Source organism: Amblyomma mixtum, chromosome 8 (assembly GCF_055824585.1).
Source record: "Amblyomma mixtum isolate Tamu chromosome 8, ASM5582458v1, whole genome shotgun sequence".
Taxonomy (NCBI): Eukaryota; Metazoa; Arthropoda; class Arachnida; order Ixodida; family Ixodidae; genus Amblyomma; species Amblyomma mixtum.
In genome coordinates this window covers 140,297,995-140,321,208 of record NC_143019.1, presented here as the reverse complement: position 1 = coordinate 140,321,208, position 23,214 = coordinate 140,297,995, and the positions used below count along the sequence as shown (strand labels likewise).

General features: G+C 45.8%; 1 protein-coding gene across 1 annotated transcript in view; it reads left to right on the top strand.

The window, feature by feature from the left end:
- The window catches only part of LOC149334637 (BTB/POZ domain-containing protein KCTD3), a 66,313-nt gene that overhangs the window by 1,470 nt on the left and 41,629 nt on the right, over positions 1–23,214 (top strand). The window contains exons 2-5 of the mRNA XM_089555275.1: positions 8,976–9,029; positions 11,793–11,838; positions 17,970–18,043; positions 19,749–19,807. Of these exons, the coding sequence (XP_089411401.1) occupies positions 8,976–9,029; positions 11,793–11,838; positions 17,970–18,043; positions 19,749–19,807 (233 nt within the window). The remainder of the gene's footprint in view (positions 1–8,975; positions 9,030–11,792; positions 11,839–17,969; positions 18,044–19,748; positions 19,808–23,214) is intronic.

Here is a 23,214-nt window from a genome sequence, read left to right as displayed (position 1 = left end):
CGGCATGGCGCTCATGCGCTAGATTGGGAAATCGGTTTTGGAGGAAGCAGGGGAAGCCATCAGCTTTGCAATGCGCCGAGCTCAGTTGGCTTCGAGCAAGCAAAGCAAATCGACATGTTCGAGCGTGTATCCCTGTTTCATCGCTGCGTCGATGAAACCATGGAGCCAAAGTTGGAACAGGGCTACGCTCTGAAATTTTGCGTTAAACTGTGTAAGTCATCTACCGAGACCTTCAACATGATCAAGACAGCTTGCAGGAATGATGCAATGTCCAGATCGCAAGTGTTCCCATGGCACAACGCATTTACAAATGGCCATGAAGACGTTCACAATTAGCAGCAGTCTGGGTGCCCATCGACAACGGTTACGGGCGGTAATGTTGAGTGTGTCATCCTGAGCGTCTTCACGGCCTTCTGTTAATGCTTTGTGCCATGGGAACACTTGCGATCTGGACACTACGTCATTCCTGCATGCTTTCTTGGTCATGTCAAAGGTCTCGGTAGATGACTTACACAGTTTAACGCAAAGTTTCGCAAAGTTATCGGGCGGTAATGTTGAGTGTGTCATCCTGAGCGTCTTCACGGCCTTCTGTTAATGCTTTGTGCCATGGGAACACTTGCGATCTGGACACTACGTCATTCCTGCATGCTTTCTTGGTCATGTCAAAGGTCTCGGTAGATGACTTACACAGTTTAACGCAAAGTTTCGCCGCGTAGCGCTGTTCCAACTTTGGCTCCATGGTTTCCTCGACGCAGTGACGAAACAGGGGCACACGCTTGAACACATCCATTCGCTTTGCTTGCTCGCAGCCAACTGAGCTTGGCGCATTGTGAAGCTGAAGGTTCCCCCTCCTTCCCCCAAAACCGGTTTCCCAATCTAGGGCTTGCACGTGCCACGCCATGACTTGTCTCGTTACTTTCAGGACAGGCCCTGTATTGCATGAATAGTTGTGATGAAAACCGCTTCTGCAGCTTGTGCTGTGTTGAAAGCCACATTCAGCAGTTGTCTGCAGACTATATACATGTGTGTGCTTATTGGGTCATGGGATGTGAACAGTTGTAGTAGGAGATACATCAATATGCCATGGGACGTCATCACACGTCTCACAGAATACTAGGCACTCAAGACTGCACCACATAGTTTGAGATAATGGTGATTGGGATTGGGTTCCGAAATTTCAGCAGGAGTGATGTGGGGGCTTATGAAAGTGGAGAATGATCAATTCCGCATATATGGGGATTAACCCGTTAGCTGTCGCGTCATGGCGGAGCTTAAGTGTCCCCTCCACTTCTTGAGAGGAGCAGGTTGCGATCCACTTTTAGACTTCCACTGGTTGGCCAACAAAGCTTCTGCCGTGTCTTCAGGACGTTCCCGTGTCTGTCAGCGTTGTGATAGTGCAACAAAGCAGCACTTTGAGTGGCAAAATACCCTTGAAGTGCCAATTTGGGGCCTCCTTATCTGGCCTCTACTTAGCAAAGCTCCATCGTGGTCCAGCAGGGAGTTCTTGCCATTTTCCTTTTATTGTATGCATGAGTCATCATCTTCTACAATGTTGGAGTGCCTTCCATTGGATTATCATATGGGATTATACTAATCCAACCCATTAATCCACCTTATCCAGTGAGACTAGCCTAGCAGTGTTGTTCGAGGAACTTTCGGGCATTAAACGGGACATCATAGGGCTTAGTGAGGTGAGGAGGACAGATGAGGCGTATACAGTACTAAAGGGCGGGCAGGTACTGTGCTGTCGGGGATTAGCAGACAGAGCAGGACAAGGTGTGGGAATTCCTCATCAATCAGGGTATAGCTGGCAACATACAGGAGTTCTGGTTTGGTTTGTGGGGGTTTATAACCCCAAAGCGACTCGGGCTATGAGGGATGCCATAGAGAAGACTCTGGAAATTTCGACCACCTGAGGTTCCTTAACGTGCTCTGACATCGCACAGCTCATGGGCCTCTATAATTTTGCCTCCATCGAAATTGAACCGCCGCAGCCGGGATCGAACCCATGTCTTTCGGGTCAGCAGCAGAGCGCCATAACCACTGAGCCACCACCGTGGCACATAGAAGAGTTTCATACTATCAATGAGAGGGTGGCAGCTTTTGCAACTAGGCTTAATAAGAGGTACAAACTGAATGTGGTGCGGGCTTATGCGCCTACATCCTTCCATGAAAGCTTCTATGAAGACGTGGAATCGGCAGTGAACAAAGTATAAAATCAGAGTACACTGTACCAATGGGCGACTGCAATGCGAAGGTAGGCAAGAAGCAGGCTGGAGACCAGGCGGTACGTGACTATGGCATAGGTTTCAGGAATAGCAGGGGAGAGTTATTAGTAGAGTTCGCAGATAGAAATAATTTACGGATCATGAATACCTTCTTCCGCAAACGAGCAAACAGGAAGTGGACGTGGAAGAGCCCCAATGGTGAGACTAAAAATGAAATAGACTTCATACTATACTCTCACCCCGGCATCGTAGAGGATATGGAGGTCCTCAGAAAGGTCCGTTGTAGCGACCACAGAATGGTAAGGTCTCGCATTAGCTTATACCTGAAGAGGGAATGGAAGAAATTAGTGAAAGGGAAGCCCATTAACAAGTTAGTGGTTAGAGTGAAATAGAAGAATTCAGGATATTTCAGAGTAGATGTTCGGCTCTAACTGAGGAAGACTATCTTAATGTTCAAACAATAAACAATAATCTTCAGGTATCATTAGGGAGTGCGTAGTAGAAGTAGGCGTTAGGGTGGTTTGACAGCTATCTCAGGAGACGAAAAATCTGATTAAGGAATGCCAAAGCATGAAAGCGTCCAACCCTACGGACAGAATAGAACTGGCAGAGCTCTCAAAGTTAATAAATAAGTGAAAGGTAGCCAACATATAAGTTTAATGTGGAGAAAATCGAGCATGTTCTAAAGAACGGAGATAGCCTAAAAGCAGTGAAGAAGAAACTAGGCATAGACAAAAACCAGATGTATGTGCTAAGTAACAGATAAAGAGGGAAAAGTCAATAGCAATACAGATAAGATATTTAAAGTAGCCGAAGAGTTCTATGCAAGTGTATATGGTAGCCAATGTAATAAGAATGCTAATGAGAGAGGCAGTAGAGCACAGCAATGGGACATCCCACCAGTAACGAAGGAGGAAGTAAAGAAAGCCTTAGGAGCAATGCAAAGAGGGAAAGCAGCTGGTGGGGATCAGGTAACAGCAGATTTGCTGAAGGACGGAGGAGAGATTGTGCTCGAAAAACTAGCCAGCCTGTATACGCAATGCCTTGTGACCTCGAGTGTACCAAATGCTTGGAAGAACGCTAACGTTATGTTAATTCATAAGAAAGGAGACATCAAGGACTTGATAACTTAGACCGATCAGCTTACTGTTCGTTGCCTACAAAGTATTTACGAAGGTAATCGCAAATAGAAACAGGAAAACCTTAGACTTCAATCAACCAAATGATGAGGCAGGCTTTCGTGAAGGATACTTAACAATAGACCATATTCGCGGCATCGATCAGGTGATAGAGAAATGCGCAGAATATAACCAGCCCCTATATATAGCGTTCATTGATTACGAGGAAGCATTCGACTCAGTAGAAACAGCAGTCATGCAGGCATTGCGGAATCAGGGTGTAGAAGAGTGTTATGTGAAAATATTGGAAGATATTTATAATGATTGCTCAGCTACCATAGTTCTCCATAAAATCAGCAGTAAAATTCCAATCAGGAAAGGTGTCCGACAGCGAGACACGATCTCGCCTATGCTATTTACTGCCTGTTTACAGGAGGTATTCCGGGGCCTGAAATGGGAACATTTGGGGATAAGAGTTAATGGAGAATACGGGAGTAATCTGCGATTCGCTGGTGACATTTTCTTGCTAAGTCCCTCAGGAGATGAGTTTCAAAGTATGGTCAATAAGTTAATAGGCAGAGCAGTACGATAGTTCTTAAAATAAACATGCTGGAAACCAAATTAATCTTAAATAGTCTCGCAAAGGAAATGGTAGTGAGGTGTTGGAAGTTTTAAGGGAATGCGCCTATTTAGGGCAGGTAGTTACCGCTGATTTGGATCATGAGAGGGAAATAACTAGAGGAATAAGAATGGGGCGGAGTGCATATAGCAGGCTCTCTCAGATCATGAATGGCAGTTTACCAATATATCTCAAGAGCAAATTATACAACAGCTGTATCTTACTAGTGCTGACCTATGGGGCAGAAATGTGGAGGCTAATGAAAAGGGTACAGCTTGAGTTAAGGACAAACGACAGGTGTGAGGTTAACAGACCGGAAGCAGGGAGAGTGGGTGAGGGAACAAACGCGGGTTAATGAGATCCTATTCGAAATCAAGAGGAAGAAGTGGGCTTGGGCAGGGCATGTAATGCGAAGGAAAGATAACCGATGGTCCTTAAGGGTAATGGAGTGGATTCCAAGAGAAGGCAAACGTAGCAGGGGGCAGTAGAAAGTTGGGCGGGCAGATGAGATTAAGAAGTTTGCGGAGATGCAGTGGCCGCAACTGGCAAAGGACAGGGTTGATTGGAGAGACACGGGAGAGGCCTTTGCCCCGCAGTGGGCGTAGTCAGGCTGATGATGATGATGAATCCATTTTCTGGGGTATGCCTACTTTAAAAATTTTGGGGGGTCATTATGGAATTTTTTGGAGTTTTGGGGATTTTGACAGGTGACCACCATGGAAGATTCACTGCCACAGTGGACAGGCTGCTCACAAACAGGTGGCCACGTGCCACGGTGTGCAAGTTGTGATGACGTGACAGTGTTACATGACCTCTCTCAATCACTCAGGGTGGCCCATAGGTTGTGATGACGTCGTCAGGTCTCATGAGCTCTCTCAATCATTTGGAGTTTCCCAACAGAGAAGCTGTAGAGAGAGAGAAAACACAACTTTATTGAGAAACTGGTGAGATGCCTCTCACTTCCAATGCACTGGGGCCATGAGCACAGCAGGGGCACGGAGGTGCCCCCCCACCCCCCCCTATCATCTAAATGGGGCGCGAAGTCTCCATACCTTACTTTGTCAGACCTGTCCTGTCATTGTTTATAGTGCAGGGTTATGGCTGTGCCGGTATTTTGTCAACACTGGTGGCTGAGGACCCGTGATGTTGCGTTCCGAGATCTATTTTCTTGCCGTACCACTTTGAGGCAACCTTTTCAGGTTCTTTTTTGCAGCTAACAAAATACAAATGTGTTGTATATTTTCTGTGGTTTATAGAGCATGGGAATTCCTTTGGAAGCTCGCTGTTACACTGATCTCTCAGCAATGCAGACTGCCTTCCCCTGTCGATGTTACACTTTAAAGTAAAAGCTACTGCTCAATAATATTTTGTATATCGCAGACTCCGCTCACAAAGCACCGCATTATTGTTTATTTATTTATTTATTATTTATTTATCTTTTACCCACAGCGCCTATTTGGCATTACAGTGGGGGGGTTGATACAGTAACACAGCGCATAAATGCAACGTAAACCAGCGACCGTTATGCCAGCCGCCTTATTGGGTCTCTTCGAAGGAACGTGACAGATGCCATTCGCCGGCAAGTTCAAGAAATGCTCCAGGACGACGTGATACAGCCGTCGACGAGCCCGTGGGCATCGCCTGTTGTTCTTGTGGCGAAGAAGGATGGAACCCTACGGTTATGTGTTGATTACAGGCGCCTAAACAAAGTCACCAAAAAGGACATTTGTCCTCTTCCACAGATTGATGACTCCCTGGACCGGCTACGCCACGCCACGTACTTCTCGTCGCTAGATTTACGTAGTGGCTATTGGCAAATCGAGGTGGACGAGCGCGACCGGGAAAAGACCGCCTTTATTACACCGGATGTTCTGTACGAATTCCGGGTGCTCCCTTTCGGACTGTGCTCGGCTCCTGCCACCTTCCAGCGGATGATGGACACCGTGCTTGCCGACCTAAAATGGCAGTCTTGCCTCATCTGCCTGGTTGACGTTGTCATCTTCTCCGCCACGTTCGAAGAGCACTTGAGGCGCCTGCGTGCCGAGTTCGCCGCAATTCGTTCGGCTGGTCTCTCCCTCAAGCCCGAAAAGTGTCACTTCGCTCTCCAGGAGTTGAAGTTTCTGGGCCACATCGTGAGCACTAAGGGAGTTAGCCCTGATCCCGATAAGACAGCCGCTGTCGCTGCTTTTCCCATACCAACCGATAAGCGAAGTGTGTGCCGCTTTCTGGGTCTCTGCGCCTATTATCGGCGTTTTGTGCGAAACTTCTCCCAGATCGCTGAGCCCCTTACCCGCCTCACCAAAGATGCCGAACCGTTCTTCTGGGGCCAGGAGCAACAACAGGCCTTCGAAGACCTCCACACTCGTCTGCAAAGTGCGCCCATCCTTGGCCACTTCGACGAGTCAGCCGACACTGAACTGCACACAGACGCCAGCAACATCGGCCTCGGTGCGGTCCTTGTGCAGTGGCAGGATGGTCTCGAACGCATAATCGCATACGCAAGCCGCACCTTGTCACGCTCGGAGGCGAACTATTCCACCACTGATAAAGAATGCCTGGCAATTGTGTGGGCAGTGACCAAATTTCGCCCGTACTTATACGGCCGCCCTTTTAGAGTCGTCAGTGATCACCATTCGCTGTGCTGGCTGGCGAACCTCAAAGATCCCTCGGGGCGGCTTGCTCGATGGAGCCTTCGCCTTCACGAGTTCGATGTCGCCGTCGTTTATAAGTCCGGTAGGAAGCACAGTGATGCCGACTGTCTGTCTCGGGCTCCTGTTGAGGACAACCGAGCTGATCCCGACACCGATTCTGTGTTTCTCGGCGCCATCTCCACGTCCGTCCTCACTCAACACCAAAGAGACGACAGTTAAGTACGGCCTCTCATTGAGTACCTTGAAGGAAGCGCTGAGTCTCCACCGCGAATCTTCTCACGTGGACTGTCGTCGTTCTGTTTGCGCGATGGCGTTCTGTATACGAAAATCTACCACCCGACGGAAGCTGTCTATCTGCTCGTCGTACCCACGGCCTTGCACGTCGAAGTCCTGCTGGTGTGCCATGATGACCCGTCTTCTGGTCACCTGGGTTTTTCCCGCACTTTGGCGCGGATACGCCAAAAGTACTACTGGCCCAGGGTTGCTGCAGTTGTACAGCGTTGTCAGAGCTTGTCGCGAGTGCCAACATCGCAAGACGCCACCGACTGAGCCAGCCGGACTACTGCAGCCTATTGATCCACCAGACGTTCCTTTCTACCAAGTCGGCATGGATTTACCCGGCCCCTTTCCGGAGTCTTCGCTGGGTAACCGGTACATTGTGGTCGGCACCGACTACCTCAGTCGATACTGTGAGACGAAAGCTCTTCCCCATGGAACAGCTGCGGAAATTGCCGCCTTCTTCATGCACAACATTGTGCTTCGTCATGGCGCACCCACGGTCGTTATAACTGACAGAGGGACGGCCTTTACCTCGGCGCTGACAGAGGAAGTTATGCGACTCAGCGGCACCAGCCACCGACGAACAACAGCTTATCACCCGCAAACTAATGTACTCACTGAGCGCCTAAATAAGACGATCGCCGACATGATTTCCATGTATGTCGACGACGACCACCGCAACTGGGATGCAGTACTCCCTTACGTTACTTTCGCATATAGCACTGCGCTGCAAGAGACGACTCACTTCACACCGTTTCGCTTAGTCCATGGTCGCGAAGCCACGACTATGCTTGACGCAATGCTTCTTCCTGGTAGTGTAAACTCCGCTGTCGTGGGGGCCAACCGCTTTCTTCATGAACAGCGTGGGGGCCGACCGCTTTCTTCATGAAGCCGAGGCCGCCCGCCAACTTGCTCGGCAACATATCCGTCATCAACAAGCAAAAGACGCTCACCGTTACAACCATCGCCACAGGGATGTCACTTACCAGCCCGGAGAAAACATTTGGGTGTGGAGCCCAATCCGCCAACGAAGGCACTCTGAAAAGCTGCTTCGGCGGTACTTTGGCCCCTATAGAGTGATACGCCAACTTGGCGAGGTAAACTATGAAGTTCTCCCTCAAGGAACTGTTCATTCCTCTCGACGACCAACGTCCGAAGTTGTGCATGTCGCACGAATGAAGCCGTACCACGCCCGCTAGCAGCTCACTCATCTCTACCTGCGGGCGCCGAAGACTAAGGTGTTCAGCGTGCGTGCCCGTCGAGATGGTGGTCAGCCAGAACCGCCTCATGGAATCCCACACTCGCCCTGCTGTCCAACCACAACACGCTGCCGCTTGAATACTCCGTCGGACAGAGTACCCACGCCTCGGTTTCGGGAACGCTCAATGACCGCGTGCTGCTCGAACTGGAAGTAGCAAATGCCCAGACGACTGCGAGCTCTCTCCCTCCTCGCACAAGAGATCAAGACGGCCGAGACAGTGGATTCCGCGCCTGTCGACGATAACTGCTCCATGCACCAGGACTACTGCCCCTCTGCACGGGCACCCCATGAACAGCAGTTGTTCGTGTGCCAAAATCCCGTGCCCAGGGGAGCCGCCGTCGGCCCACACGACCTGCCGCGCCGAGGGCGGCGCTTTCCAGGGGGGGGGGAGCAATGCCACATTCCTGGGCACTCTCGTGGCGCCGTCTCCCGGCCGAACTGCCTTAACCGCTGTTCTGGCTAGCCTTAGCCATGGTGGCGGGCAGTGCTTCTTCTTCGTCGTCTCTTCTATGTGGTGCCCTCGGGAGTCCGCTGCTGCCTGGCGCTTCACAGTAAAACGTGTCCTGGCCATCCCGACTGTCTAGCTGCGGCAATATGTTGCAATTCCACCACATTGAAATAAATGTTTTATAAAAATTCTTCGTCTTTACACTGTGTTCTGACCGTAGGGTCCTCGTTGAAAGAGGGGGAGGCTGTGGTGAAACTTTTCTCCTAATGGAGGACCCCACGCGCACCTGTGGCTGGTGCTTTGCAATGTCCCGCATACTTGCTCCCGGCCAGCTGCCCCTGACGCTCTGTGCATTCTCTTCTTCCCTCTAGGTTTGCCACATCCAGGCAGACACTGACATGGGTGCCCGATTCCTTTTTCACAAGGTGAGTCCATTTCTGGAGTATATTGCTCCTTTGTTGGAACGACCTTGACCATATTTTTTTTTTTTTTTTGGATTACCTTCATCATCAGCTTGACTATGCCCACTGTAGGGCAAAGGCCTCTTCCATGTCTCTCCAGTTAATCCTGTCCTTTGCCAGTTGCAGCCACCGTATTCCCACAAACTTGTTAATCTCATCCGCCCACCTAACTTTCTGCCCCCCCTGCTACGCTTGCCTTCTCTTGGAATCCACTCTGTTACCCTCAAGGACCAGCGGTTATCTTGCCTTCGTATTACATGCCCTGCCCAAGCCCACTTCTTCCACTTGATTTCAACTAGGATGTCATTCACCCGCGTTTGTTCCCTCACCCACTCCACCCTCTTCCGATCTCTTAACCTTACACCTATCATTTTTCTACGGGCGATTCGCCAAAAGCTGTAATGACCTGATTTTCATACCTTCTAATGAGCTGTTTGGACTCTTCCTCTGGCATTTTCTGTGTTTGCATGGTACCGAGCCCCCCACCCCAAAACCTATTGGTTGCCATCTTATTTAGGGATGGTCGTCAGAACATGCAAAGGCTCTCTTCACCATAGGCCTGTTGTGGATTTTCATGCCTGGAGGTAATCGGCCCCCATCATCCAATATTTTGCAATTACCTTCAAATTATAGGTGGGATTTTACACTGGTAATCATGGTTTGGGTACGAGCTTCTTGCCAAGTTGGTTACTTTGCTTCCACATAACTGCAGCGTAAAAAATGACGACCACAAAGGAAGAAACACCTATGACACGGACAAGTGCTGCGTTGCAGCGTTTGTCCGTGTCGTAGGTGTTTTCGTCCTTTTTGGTCGTCTTTTTTTACGCTGCAGTTATGTAATCATGGTGTGGGAATGAGTTTTGGCACTTTCCTTAAATTTATGTTTTGGATCTCTTTCAGGGGAGTTGGATGTGTTTGGGATATTTATGTAGTAAATGGTTCATTCTGTAGAAATGAATGCTGGTAGGCTGCAGGAAGAAAAAAGTAGCAGTTCAAACCCCCCACCTCCTTTATGTCGCTAACTGTGGTCAAGAGAGGCTCTTGCAGCAGCTGGACTACATCATTGAATAGTGTGTGGACTGGCCGCTTTTTTAACGCAGTAGTGTTAACGGTCAGTGGAGAACCCGGCCTAGTTGGTGTTATCACCAGTGTGTGCGGAAAAGTCGGTCTGGTCGAGGAGGTCGTGAAATCCTGCATGGAGCTGTGGCATAAAAAGGAGAACTTCTTGCTGGGCTAACTCATTGTAAAGTAAGGGCGCCAAAAACCACACACACACACAAGACAAGAGAACGGGACAGAGCGCCACTCACAACTAGTTTATTTTGCAGAACCCAGATACATATACTATACACTTAGCCTGCACCTGCGCAAGGAAGAAAATTACGCATCAGTGTGGTAACGAACGCTCAAAAAACTTTTTTTCTGCCTGATAGAGACATACAGAAGTTTCGGTGACACACGAACTGCCTTTCTTGTTGATGTAGAACGCTTCGATCAGTTCTCTGGCTTTGATATTGTTGCGTCTGGCAAGGATCCGCACGGATAAGAAGCATGGCTCACAAGAGCGTGAAGGGCAATCTGGCATGTTTCGGAAAATTTGGGCCCTCTTTATTTTGTTGTACGTTTCGTTCATGTTCCCTGATTCGCTCATTAACATGGTCGTTTCTATATAGGAATGAGCGAATATAGGAATGAGCATGAATGAGCGAATCAGGGAACATGAACGAAACATAGAACAAAATAAAGAGGGGCCAAATTTGCCGAAACATATTGTCGCGTTGTAGTGACGGCAATCCAGCAGTCAGGAAGACACCAAGAAGACTTGAAAACGAAGCTCTTTATTTGGGCTGACTTGCACCCGCAAAAGAACTGAATCACTCGGCGGTGGTGTAAGCAACAAACGTGCTCATCAGTCGTCGAACTATTGTTCAACATTCAATTTATCATCGTTCAATTTAAAGACGGCAAGGAAATTTCGAGATAACAGGTCAAGATCATCTACAGTAATCTAGAAAAACGTAGATGCAGCTCTTCATGGCTGTGATCATTCAAGATTAGTCTGGTTGCTTCTGGCGTCACAAACAAACATGATAACACCCCTTTCTTGAGTGCGAACAAACGGACACTACAATGATACGTGGCAATATCAGATCCTGTGAGCCGTGCAGATCCTCGCCAGAAGCAGCAATATCAAAGCCAGGGAACTGATTGAAGCGTTCTGTATCAGTAAGAAAGGCAGTTTTTTGAAAAAAGTTTTTTGAGCGTTAGTTATCACATTTATGCACAATTTTATTCCTTGCGCAGGCGCTGGCTAAGTGTATAGTATGTTTCTGGGTTCTGCAAATAAACTAGTTGTGAGTGGTGCTCTGCCCGTTCTCTCTTCTTGTGTGTGTGTGTATGGTTTTTGGTGCGTAAAAAGGGATTGAAACTAGAAGGTCGCCACATGACCCAGCCTCACTAGGGCATGTAAGTATCTACACTGATAGGAAACCTCAGGCAAATAGTCGAACCCCAGACCCTTAGGTTGTGGGTCAGACACGCTACGCCTAGGCCACGCAGGCACGTTCATATGGCTTGGCTGTGTGTTGTGTGGTCTTTCACGTAATGTGGAAACAGTGCCTGTGTGGGCAAGCGGAACCACTGACGGGACCCCATTAAAGCTGTCGTGTCGTACTTTTGGAGGCAGAGCCTTAGTGTTCTCTCGATTTTTGTTTTGTTTTGTTCCAGCATGCTGAGTGGGCGGATATCCAGCCATCGGGACGAGACTGGTGCAGTGAGTGGTTTCCAGTGTGCTTCCAGTGGGGTTGACATTGATTTGTAGCTATAGCAGCACAGTCGGACACTCGGCTACTACCATTTGTAGTTGAGAGTGGGTGCAAGTGAAGGCAGTGGAATCCAGTTCCAAAAGTACTTGATGCAGGGCTTCTTGGTTCATGTTACAATATTTTTAACGGCGCAAAAAGGAACACACGCAGGAAAAGACAGAAAGAAACGGACAGTCTTACAGTCCTACTGTACGTTCCTTTCTGTCTTTTCCTGTGTGTGTGCCTTTTTTGCACCGTTAAAAATATTGGAATTCAGTTCCCTCTCTATTTGTGTGCTTGCCAGGCTGTAGGTAACTTTATTTCAGCGAAATGTACCGGACTTTGAGTGAAAAATTGAAAACACAATGCAGCAGGCATTGTGCTGGGAATGAGTGTAAGCTTGGAGTGTTTAAAAGTGTTCAGCCAGAAATTGACAGGACCAGAAAGAGGCATTTAAAGTATGTGGGTTTGACAGAGGCAGTCTTCAAGGGCCCTGGGGAAGTAAATAAGCAATTTTTATCCAACAAACTTCTTGCTATTCTTTTGGCAACAGTCCTCACAAAAGGATAGACAAGGAGTCGTTAAACACTAGCTGGTAGTCACACATTGCCCCCTCCCCGCTCTTCAGTGATGCCTAACACTGAGAATAGGTTGACATCGAGATTGTTATAAGAGTGAGTACACAGGGTACAATTGGATCGTCACAAATTTGACATACTGGGTTGTTGAAACTTGAAGGGGTATAGTTCCTTTGTGCAGGGCTAGTTCTTTTGTGGAATTGACACACTTGGCTCATATTTATTGCAGTCCTGTGGAATTCGTGTGAACGGTGAACTTACTTCTTTAGTCAAAGGAATGTCCAAAATAAGAAGAAAAGAGGCTTTTTGTGCAGATTTATTTCAGATGAAATGGCACCTTTCCTTATACCTTGGGCATTCATTTGACTGAAGAAGTAAGTCCACCGTTCTTATGGTTTCCACAGAAGGATTGCAATAAATATGTGCCAATTGAGTCAACTACAGAAAATAACTGGCTCGTACCCTTAAATTGTTACAAAAAGCCTTTTTTTTTATACTTTGAGATGGGCCAGTTGTGGCACAGGTCTTCTTTTTACCCATAATTGCAAATCATGGAAAGTGTTGTAGGCATTTGAACTTGAAAGTGCCTTCAAAGATGAAGCAAGGGCTAAATCATTATACTTTTAGGCACAGTAGACAAAACTGGCCTTAGTTGTACCCTTACATCGGAAATAACTCGTTCACTAACGCAGTGAATTTTCAGGAAAATATACCCAACTACAATGGCACCTTCCATGTTTGAGAACTGTAAGCCGGTATAGATGTCACAGTCATGGAGGCCACCATGGCAAAATGGCATTCCCTTTAGTGAACTGTGATGAGAAAAAAATGTTATACAGTCTAACCCCGATATAACGAACATAAATATTACGAATTATTGGCTATATCGAACTCTTTGTAAATATTTTTGAGAAACACATGCAATTTCTACTTTATATATCGAATGCGGTTGGCCATCAAACGGATATATCGAACTCCCCAGTGCCAAACTGTTCCGTTCGATGGCAGGCCGTTCGATGGCTTCGCCTCACTGCTCAAGTGACTGGTGGTGAAGCGGCAAAGCAGTAGCACAGGCGGTTGTAAGTTTATAGTAACAATCCTGCGCTCACGTCTGCTGTCGAGGAGGTGGTGTAGGCGGCGATAGCTCTCGCTCTGGCGTACTGCCTTCCACGCGACAGAGCTGTTATGCGGGGAAGCCACCATAGCAGATTCCTAACGTGTTTGCGGTGCTGTGCGGGAGGACAACCCTACTTGCGTTCGGATTTTTGTGGCCTTCGGAATAGCTGTGAGCGTCTTCGAAAAACTGCCAAAATCTAGGAAAACATCTCTCCGTTTTTCTGGTAAGGATCACCAGAGTTGCTGTCCCTTCAATGACTAAATTGCGCCGCTGTTGCGTGCGTTTCTGACGGAAGTTTCATATCGCGAATTTCGGATATAGCGAACTATTTTATGACTTTTTACTTGTTCGTTATAACAAGGTTTCACTGTATATTCACTTCAATGCAATCTGCCGCCAGCATTTTATTCTTGTGTGTAATATGTGACACCATGAACATATTTATACAGAAGTAAGAAATGTTTCCGATCAGCTATTACTTAATAGTGCGTTGCAAACAATGTTCACATGGTGTGAAGCATGGCAAATGTCCATTAATTTTGAAAAAACTCTACTAATGAGAATCACCCACAAAAAGAAAGTCTTACCTTTCAATTAGTGTATTAATGGCATGACACTGACAGAAGTAACAGAATATAAATATCTAGGGCTCTGGGTCACTAACACTCTTAGTTGGAATAAACATATTGACTTCATAACGTGTAACGCTTTTCGTAAACTGTTTTTCTTGGGACGGGCATTGCGATTGCCTACCCTATCTGTACGCCTACTTGCTTACAAATGTATTGTTCTGCCTACCTTAGATTATGCTTCTATCATTTGGGACCCATTCACGCAAACTAACATGTATAAATTAGAGAAGGTTCAAAAGAGGGCGGCACGATACATATATAACAATTACCAACGTACATCAGTAACACATCTTTTAATCCAAGCTGGCCTTCCGACAATATCGGAGCGTAATCGTTGTGCACGACTTAAATTTATGTATCAGTTAATCAAGCGACACTACTGAACGGAACTCACCGATTTGCTTGTTTTTTCGTCCGGTTATGTGACGCGACAACGACACCAGCTAACTTTAACTCCTTATCGCGTTCGAAAAAACTGCTTTAAATACTCATTCCTTCCACAAACTATTTCCGATTAGAATAACCTTACTAACACTGAAGTGCTGTAGCCGTCACTGACGTTGTTCTCGCAACATATCACCTAGATTTTATTGTATTTGCTATTTCACTGTTCTGTTGTATATGTTTAATTGTTGCATTCCCAACGGTGCAGAAGAGCTTCAACTTGCACTGTTACTTTTTGTTTACTTTTGCCTGTTTTGTTCAACTGCTTAATTTGTATCCCCACCCTGCTAAAATCCCAACTACGGGCTTGCAGTATCAATAAATAAATAAATAAAAATAAATGCCCCAAATGTGTAGAGAGGGCCGGGGATCTCTCAAGTTGCATTACGACAGGCTTCACCTTGGCCCTCTTCGTTTGTGCCCTTGAAGGCATGAAGTGACACGGGCGTTTCAGGCACTGTCAAATCGCTCGGAAGGTTTCTGACCAGTAGCGCATGAATGAGTAGACACACACAGCGCTAACTCCCAACAACTTTAACGGAGAAGATGTACAACAGTTATTACATGCAGCATTGCCAAGCCAGCACAAGATATGCGAAAATCGGCGCGAACGTACGTAGGCAATTTCTTCTTTTAGAAAGTCTGACAGAAGGTGTGCTTACACGAGCACTTCCTAATCTGGCTATCTTTTCTGCTTCGATGATCTCGCGCATGCGCCTGTCCCTGCTTTTGCCGTCTAAAAAAACGCTTATCAAGGAAAGGGCTGCACTTTTTACATGCGTTACAGTGCTTCACTAGTTCTCTGTCTTCTTCGTTTTTGTTACTCATATTGCGATTATGCTCACGAAGGCGGTCATTTAAGCATCAACCAGTTTATCCTACATGGTGTCCTGCACATGAGAGCGGAATTTGGTACACTACACCTTGTTTACAATCAACAAACGGCATTTGATGTTTCTTTTTGATTGGCTAGACATGTGACGAACAGATTTGCTTGCCTTGCATAGGCTGTCCAACTTCTTAATCTAGGAGATTCCACTCTCATGCAGACAATATGTTGGACAAACCGGTTGCACCTTAAATGACCGCCTTCGTGAGCATAATATGAGTAATAAGAACGAAGAAGACGGAGAACTAGTGAAGCATTGTGACCCATGTCACAGGTGCAGTCCTTTCCTCAGTAAGTGTTTTCTAGCTGGGAAAAGCAGGGACAGGCGCACTCGTGAGATCATCAAAGCAGAAAAGATAGCCAGATTAGGAAGCACTTGTGTAAGCACACCTTCTGTCGGACTTTCTAAAAAAAAAAAATCAGGGGGCACCTTGGCTCTCTAATGTGCTGCAAAACAAAAGCCTTTCCTGGTGCACTGTTTGGCATTGATTTCTTTATTTTTTATTTTTATTTCTGTTCTTAATTTTTGTTTAGTTTTTTCCTTCTTATTTCTTTACTTGTTGTTTTGTATTTTTACTTTTTATTTATTATTTTTTTGTTTTATATTTGTTTATTTGTTTTAATTGTGTATTTTTTAACTTTTTCACTTCTTCTTTTTATTTTTCTTATTTTTTTTTATTTCCGTGGGTGGCCTCATTACTTCGAATCCGTGCACTCTGACGTCATAACCATTTCGACCAACCGAAAATTGTGATGCCTCTGCTGATAGGATTCTGTCGACAACGATGAGGCATTAAAAGAAATTGCCTACGTATGTTCAAGCTGATTTTGTTATATCTTGTGATGGCACGCCAATGCTGCATGTATAAACTGTTGCACATCTTTTCCACTTAAGGGGGGACATGGGTCTTAGAGCATTTTTTTTTATTTACAGACCAAATGCAATGAAACTGCACAGACTTATTCAGTTTTTTCTGCTGATTTCAAATATGCAATTTGTTTAGTTCTAGGCCAATTAGTTCCTGAGATATTAATATATATCATGCCATTGTCTGCAGAAACAATAGAAAAAAAATGGGCCACCAGAAATTTAATTTTAATGTGTGGGTAGATACTACAATGTGTGAAGAATGCAACGCTGGAAGCAGTTTTCAGTTTTTTGTCTGTGTGGACAAATGGGCTTAATAGTTAGTTTTCAAGTGAGTTGACCAGACATACAGTGCCAGAAAACATGACACACATGAAACTAACTATTAAGCCCATTTGTCCACACGGACAAAAAACTGAAAATTGCTTCCAGCGTTGCATTCCTCACACATTGTAGTATCTACCCACACATTAAAATTAAATTTCTGGTGGCCCATTTCTTTTCTATTGTTTCAGCAGACAATGGCATGATATATATAATATCTAAGGAACTAATTGGCCTAGAAATAAACAAATTGCATATTTGAAATCAGCAGAAAAAACTGAATAAGTCTGTATAGTTTCATTGCATTTGGTCTGTAAATAAAAAAAATGATCTAAGACCCATGTCCCTCCTTAAGTTGTTGGAAGTTAGTGCTGTGACCTTGTCTCACTCACTCACTCGCCTTGTCTCGTTGCGCTGCTGGTCAGAAGTATGAACCGACAAGCCCAGATTTTAACGTTGCTCGAAGATTCCTTATTGACCCTGGATTTGCTCTGATAATCCATAGCATGGTGTAGCCAGTATGCATGTGAAAAAAAAAAAAAAGAAGCTGTTTCCTGTTATTATTTATTTTATTTATTTATTTATCTCTTACCCAGAGCGCCATTTGGCGCTACAGTGGGGGGACGATACGATAACATAGCGCATAAATGCAGTTAAATACAAAAAAAAGAGAAACAGCAGCCCAGTCATTCATGAAGTAAGCAAAGAATAACAGCATTGATGCAATACGCGTCTATGTACAGAATTTTGGGTACAAGAATATCAGGTGTGTTGTTCACCCCATAAGCGTGTATTTTAGAACAAAGCACCAATGCAGTAGACATGCATGTTCAAAAAAAAAAACTTCAAATGTGTATTTCACGTAACTATACTGTGCATTGACAGGAAGACACTGGTATACACAGTGAAACGCATGAAACGAGGAAGCAGCGCACAGATAATGACGCACCGTCTAGCTATGAAATGACGTGGCACTGTCCAAAGCGGAATAAAAGGATTCATTTGATGAGATGGCCGTAACAACGGCCAGCAAACAGTTCCATTGGCGTTTGGGCTTCGGAAAATAAAAGAGTCGCTGTATGCTGCCGTCCTGCACTTGTATTCACGTACCTTTTGATGATGGTCAAGGCGTGTGGATACGTAATGTGGTCTGAAGATGTATGTTTCGCGTGGAATGCCAGTGTGGGAGTAGTGTATGTTATGGAAGAGTTTGAGCTGATCCTCCTCCTGCTGATTCTCCTCCTTCAGATCTTCATTGACCGGGATCCCAAGCTGTTCTCAGTGATCCTCAACTTCATGCGGACCAAGGACATTGACCTGAGGTGTGTGTGTCTGCTTGCTTGCTCCTGTCCTGTTTGATGAGGAGGGTGTGCTAGACTTCAGTCCACTTTGTGTCAGGGGCAGCGAAATACAAAGGGCGCTCTGTTGCAACTGGTGGTCGAAAATGTGCAGGATAATCATTTCTTTTGGCAAAATGCAGTTTTCCACAGCTCTACTGTAGCAGCTGCGCATTGTGAGAAACCTTAATCGCCTGCAATGAGATGCAGCGAGTGAAAGCTACCAACGCTGAGTTTCCGCCACAGGGCAGTGGTCCAACCATCTGTCTTCCCTAGAGGAAAGTGCCACGACCTAAAAAGCGGCTTTCGCTCCCTTGATCTCCTCGCAGTCGATCATGTGTGGCCAAACCACGTCAGTATCTTTGTGAACCTTCGAAAAGTCACCTCAATAAGGAAGCTCTATGCGCTGTTTCACCACAAACAGATTTTGAAGCGAAAAGCTTCACTACGCTAGTCAACACCGCGCTTTGCGTGAGCCGGCGTATGTCGGAGCACGAGTGACATCACACACTGCGCATCTGCCACTGCTTCTCCTCCTCGCCACCGTTTGACCTTTCGCCGCAGCCGTGCGCATTTCATAGGAGGGGTATATAAAGCGCGCTTGCCCATCGAACAGGCGCACGCTGCCGTACGCCATGCGTCTTCGTTTGACATTCGCCGCAAGCGCGTGTTTATCGAGGCAGACGTATAGCATAGCCATAAGCTAACCAAAGCATAACCGTAAATTAAACCGTAAGCATATCCATAGGCTAAATTATAAAGCATAACCATAAGCATCACCGCAGCTTATCGCTTCGAGATATCCAGGCTTAACCTTAGCTAAGCCTCAGCCAATTTTTTTTATTTTGGGTATGATTTGGGATTTTAGGGGGGAGGAATCCAGGCATTTCTTCCGGTTCCTTGAAATCTGAATTATTGAGCTTTCACTAGTCCCACGTCATTCTTAGTTGGCAGTCGTGTGTGTTCAGTTCATTTCACTTTGTTACTCTTTCTGCATGACCACATTAGAGGCTGTATCCTGTTATGCCATCTAACCAGGTAGTATACATATCTGTGTACGCTGTTTTAGTGCAGTAGCACTGCTAGGCCTGTTGTCTGGTTTCGGGCATGCGTACTACATCCTGGAAGCCTGCTCACCTGCCCACCAGGTTGTGGGTAACCTGCCAGGTGTGAAGTCCTTCAAGTTAAATGCCTTCAGGGTAAAGCCCATTAGGGCAAAGGTCTTTGTAGTGAAGGCTTTTAGCTCATATGTCTTTAGGTCAAAGGCCTTTATGGTAGTGACCTTTAGGTCAAATGTCTTTAGCATGTAAGGAGCTTAAAAGCCCACTGTAACTAGTGCTACTGCACAATATTCGGCGTTTAGCCATGCTAATCCATCTGCTAATATTTTTATGGTGCTGAGTCGGTCTTGTTTATTTCAGCTGCAAAGACCAGTCACTTTTTTTGGAAAAATAAAGCAGCAGCGTTCGCCCGTCTATTTTTTCTTATATATTTTTGTCATATTCGACAGGTATTCGATTTGACGTTGGAAGATATTTCTTCGTCATGTTCGTATTCGAAGCTTTCAGTATTTACACGTCTCTGCTGCCTAGTAGTGTTTGTTCTGCCCAGCGTGTGTGCTGCCTGTGCCCCTGATATTGGCGGGCAGCTGCATTGTTGCACCTGAATTCTAACTGGCTGTGCCTTGCAGGGACCTGGACATGAGCATCCTGCGTCATGAGGCCGAGTTCTACGGCATCACTCCGCTCGGTGAGTGCCTCTTGGGGTGACAAGTTTTGTTGCATTTATTCATTCATTATTTATTTATCACATACTACCAGTCCTTTCCAGGACCAAGGTAAGAGTGGAAACATTACATTGTATAGTGGCAGAAATACCAAGACAACTGGTACAAACAAGCAAACCCGTAACAAAATACGCTTGCTAAGTACTACACAAATGGTCATAAAGCAGAGACGAAAACTCATCACGAGATTCCACAGACACCACGTCATCAGGTAGCCGATTCCAGTCATGTGCGGTCAGTGGAAAGAAGGAATTTTAAAGCAATCTTTAGCAGCATGGAATTCTTCGACATACGGGTTATGCAAGATGTGTACTCCTTTATATAATATTGTTTATCAATCCCAACAGTTTCATTCATAACGTGATAAAAGAGACACAGGCATTTATGTTTTTGTTGAACAGAAAGGAGCAGTAAGTTGGCTTTATGGCACAAAGGAGATACTGAATCTTTCCTCTGAAAGCGGGAGAATATGAAACGTAATGCGTGCCTCTTCGCCTGTTGCCGCCTGCTGTGTGGCCTTATTATTGTCTTGTTTGCCACGTAAGCCGAGTGGTCCCTTTGGCATGCCATTTTTTGTTTCCTTCGAAATGAAATTTTTTGAGCCTTTACAGTCAGCTGTACTTTTCCCAGTGACTACTGCACTGGTCAGCATGCTCTGGACCTTCTTGTAAACAAGGGAGTGCCACTCCTTGATTCCATTATGTAAAGCATTTCTTTCAGCTTTGCTAGGGCTTCAGTGGAAATTCTTTAGAGCGTGGTACCTATTCTCCTTGGGGGGGGGGGGGGAGGAGGGCTTCCTCTCAAATGTCTTGGAAAAAAAAAAAAATCTCCCTTCCGCCGTCCTTTGTCGTTCTGTCACTGCAGGCAATGCAGTCCTTGTCAGAGGAGGCACGTAGTTGTCTTCGTCATTAAAGTCATCTTCAATTTCTACAAAGTCATTGGACAACCTTCCTTAGAGCCTGCCTGCCGGAATGGAAGTCAGGCTGTGATTTTTTGCTGCCAATTCAGGCCCTCAAAGCCACGTCATGAGAAAATATTTTTGCATCAGTATGGTGCTGCTATTCTGCAGGAGCCAATTTGCAGGCAGCAACAATTCCAACCAGATGGTGCGCCATTTTTCGTACAGAAATAGCAGGCAAAACGTTGTGTCAGGCCATGCCTGACAAGTGAGCAGACGCACACTTCTCCGTTGTCGGGCATCGCTGACTGGAAAGAGTTAAGAAAGCCAGTTTGTTAGTTTTTGATAGAAAAATACTAGCAGTGTGTGTGTCTTTTTTTTTTAGATTAGAAAGTTAGGTTTTATTGGTTCCAAAAAAATATACAAAAGATCATAAATGTACAGACGAGGGTCCCAAAGTCAAAGACTGCACTGGGACCCTCAGTAAATCAATAATACAAGGAATGATTACAGCACAGTTAGCGGATAATTATAAAATATAGAAAATATCAAATCAATACTTCACCACAAAAACAGAGCCAAAAATCACAATAACGCAGGTAATACACACAAAAAGAGAACAACACATCAGCATTGCAATAAAAATACTTCGAGCTTATTTTTGAATTCAGGCAAGGAAATCGATGTCTTTAGAGTGGGTGGCAATGTATTCTAAAATGACATTGCTTGAAAAGACGACGTCGATTTACCATAATTGGTAAACCAGCCATCGTAGGACAACTGCATGACATCCGCAGACCTACGGACTGATTGAGCACCTGAACAAAACCATCGCCGATATGTTCGCCATGTATGTCGATGCCGAACACAAGACCTGGGACACCATCTTGCCTTACATAGTCTTCGCCTACAACACCGCAGTGCAGGAGACCACACCCAGATGATGGCTTTTAGGCTCGTCCATGGCAGAGAGGCCACGACCACGCTGGACGCCATGCTGCCGAACGTTACTGAGGAAGATAACGTCGGCGTCGCCGCCTACCATCAACGCGCAGAAGAAGCCCAAAGACTTGCCCGATTAAGGATCAAAGACCAGCAGCGGACCGACGCCACACGCTACAACGTACGAAGACGCAACGCGGAATGCGAGCCAGGAGACCAAGTCTGGGTTTGGATGCCCATTCACCGCCGCGGATTGAGTGAAAAACTCTTGCGCCACTATTTTGGCCCGTACAGGGTTCTTCGTTGGCTATGTGAATTGGAATATGAAGTCGCCCCTGACGAAATGACTGCATCCCAGCGACGCCACGTACGACCAGAAGTTGTCCATGTCGTCCATCTAAAGCCCTATTATGCGCGTTAAAGAACGCTCTGTTTCCACACTCTCTGTTTATTTTTGCAAAGTCCATTTTATTTGTTTCTAGTCACGTTATGTTTTAAAGTGCTTCTTTGAGAGGGGAATAGTGTTTGTAGTGTTTGTTCATTCTTCAAAGCTGCTGGCACACCACTTTATCGCTCTGTCTGTGATGCAAGACGCAACCAGATTTATCTGGATTGATCGCATCCAGGCAGAGCAGAGCTTACGTTGTTCCAGAATGTTCTAGTATCTTTGCACGCTATATCTCGAAAGTTCGCTGTGAGCTTTAAAAAGAGCACGGCCGAGAGTGGCGGGGATTCTGTTCGACGACCACCGAGCACGCTAGTTGCTACGCCGCCGCCGAGTGATTCAGTTCTTTGCGGGCGCAAGTCAGCCCAAATAAAGAGTTTTGTTTCGAAGACATTTTCGCTGTCTTCCTGCTTTCCGGACTGCAGTCACCACTACGTGACAAAATAAAAAGTATAATTTTGGGTGGGTGGTCATAAACTCATAATATGCTCAATAAGTTTCATGGAAATGTATCAAGAAACAAAAAATTTTAGTGAAAGCCGCATTCCTTCTTAGTGGGTCGTGCAACCGCAGATGCAGATGACACACAGGAGCACGGTGCAGGCGCTGACTCGCAAGATGGGGTGAAAATCCTACTTGTGACAAAGGGAATGTGAAGGTTGGCTTGCACACGTTTATTTATATATTTATTTATTTATCATCATACCCACAGCGCCATTGGCTGGCATTACAGTGGGGGGGTAGAAGAAAAAGTACACAAATGCCACCGCGTGCAGGTGGTTACAAAAAAAAAGATAACAATGAGATAGAAAGAACACGGAATTATTATACACAAAAAAATGTCACAGCATGGAAGAAAATGAATCATTTGATAATATGGACACTACTTCCTCAGGCAGCTTGTTCCATTCCGAAACCGTTTTGGGGAAAAAAGACATTTTAAAAAGGTCAGTCCGGCACCTGTATTCTTTAACTTTAAGTGAATGATCTCTACGTAAAGACACGTAATCAGGGTTGGCTATATATTTGGTTCTGTCTATTCCAGTTCTAGAATGAAATATATTATGAAATAATATATTGGTATA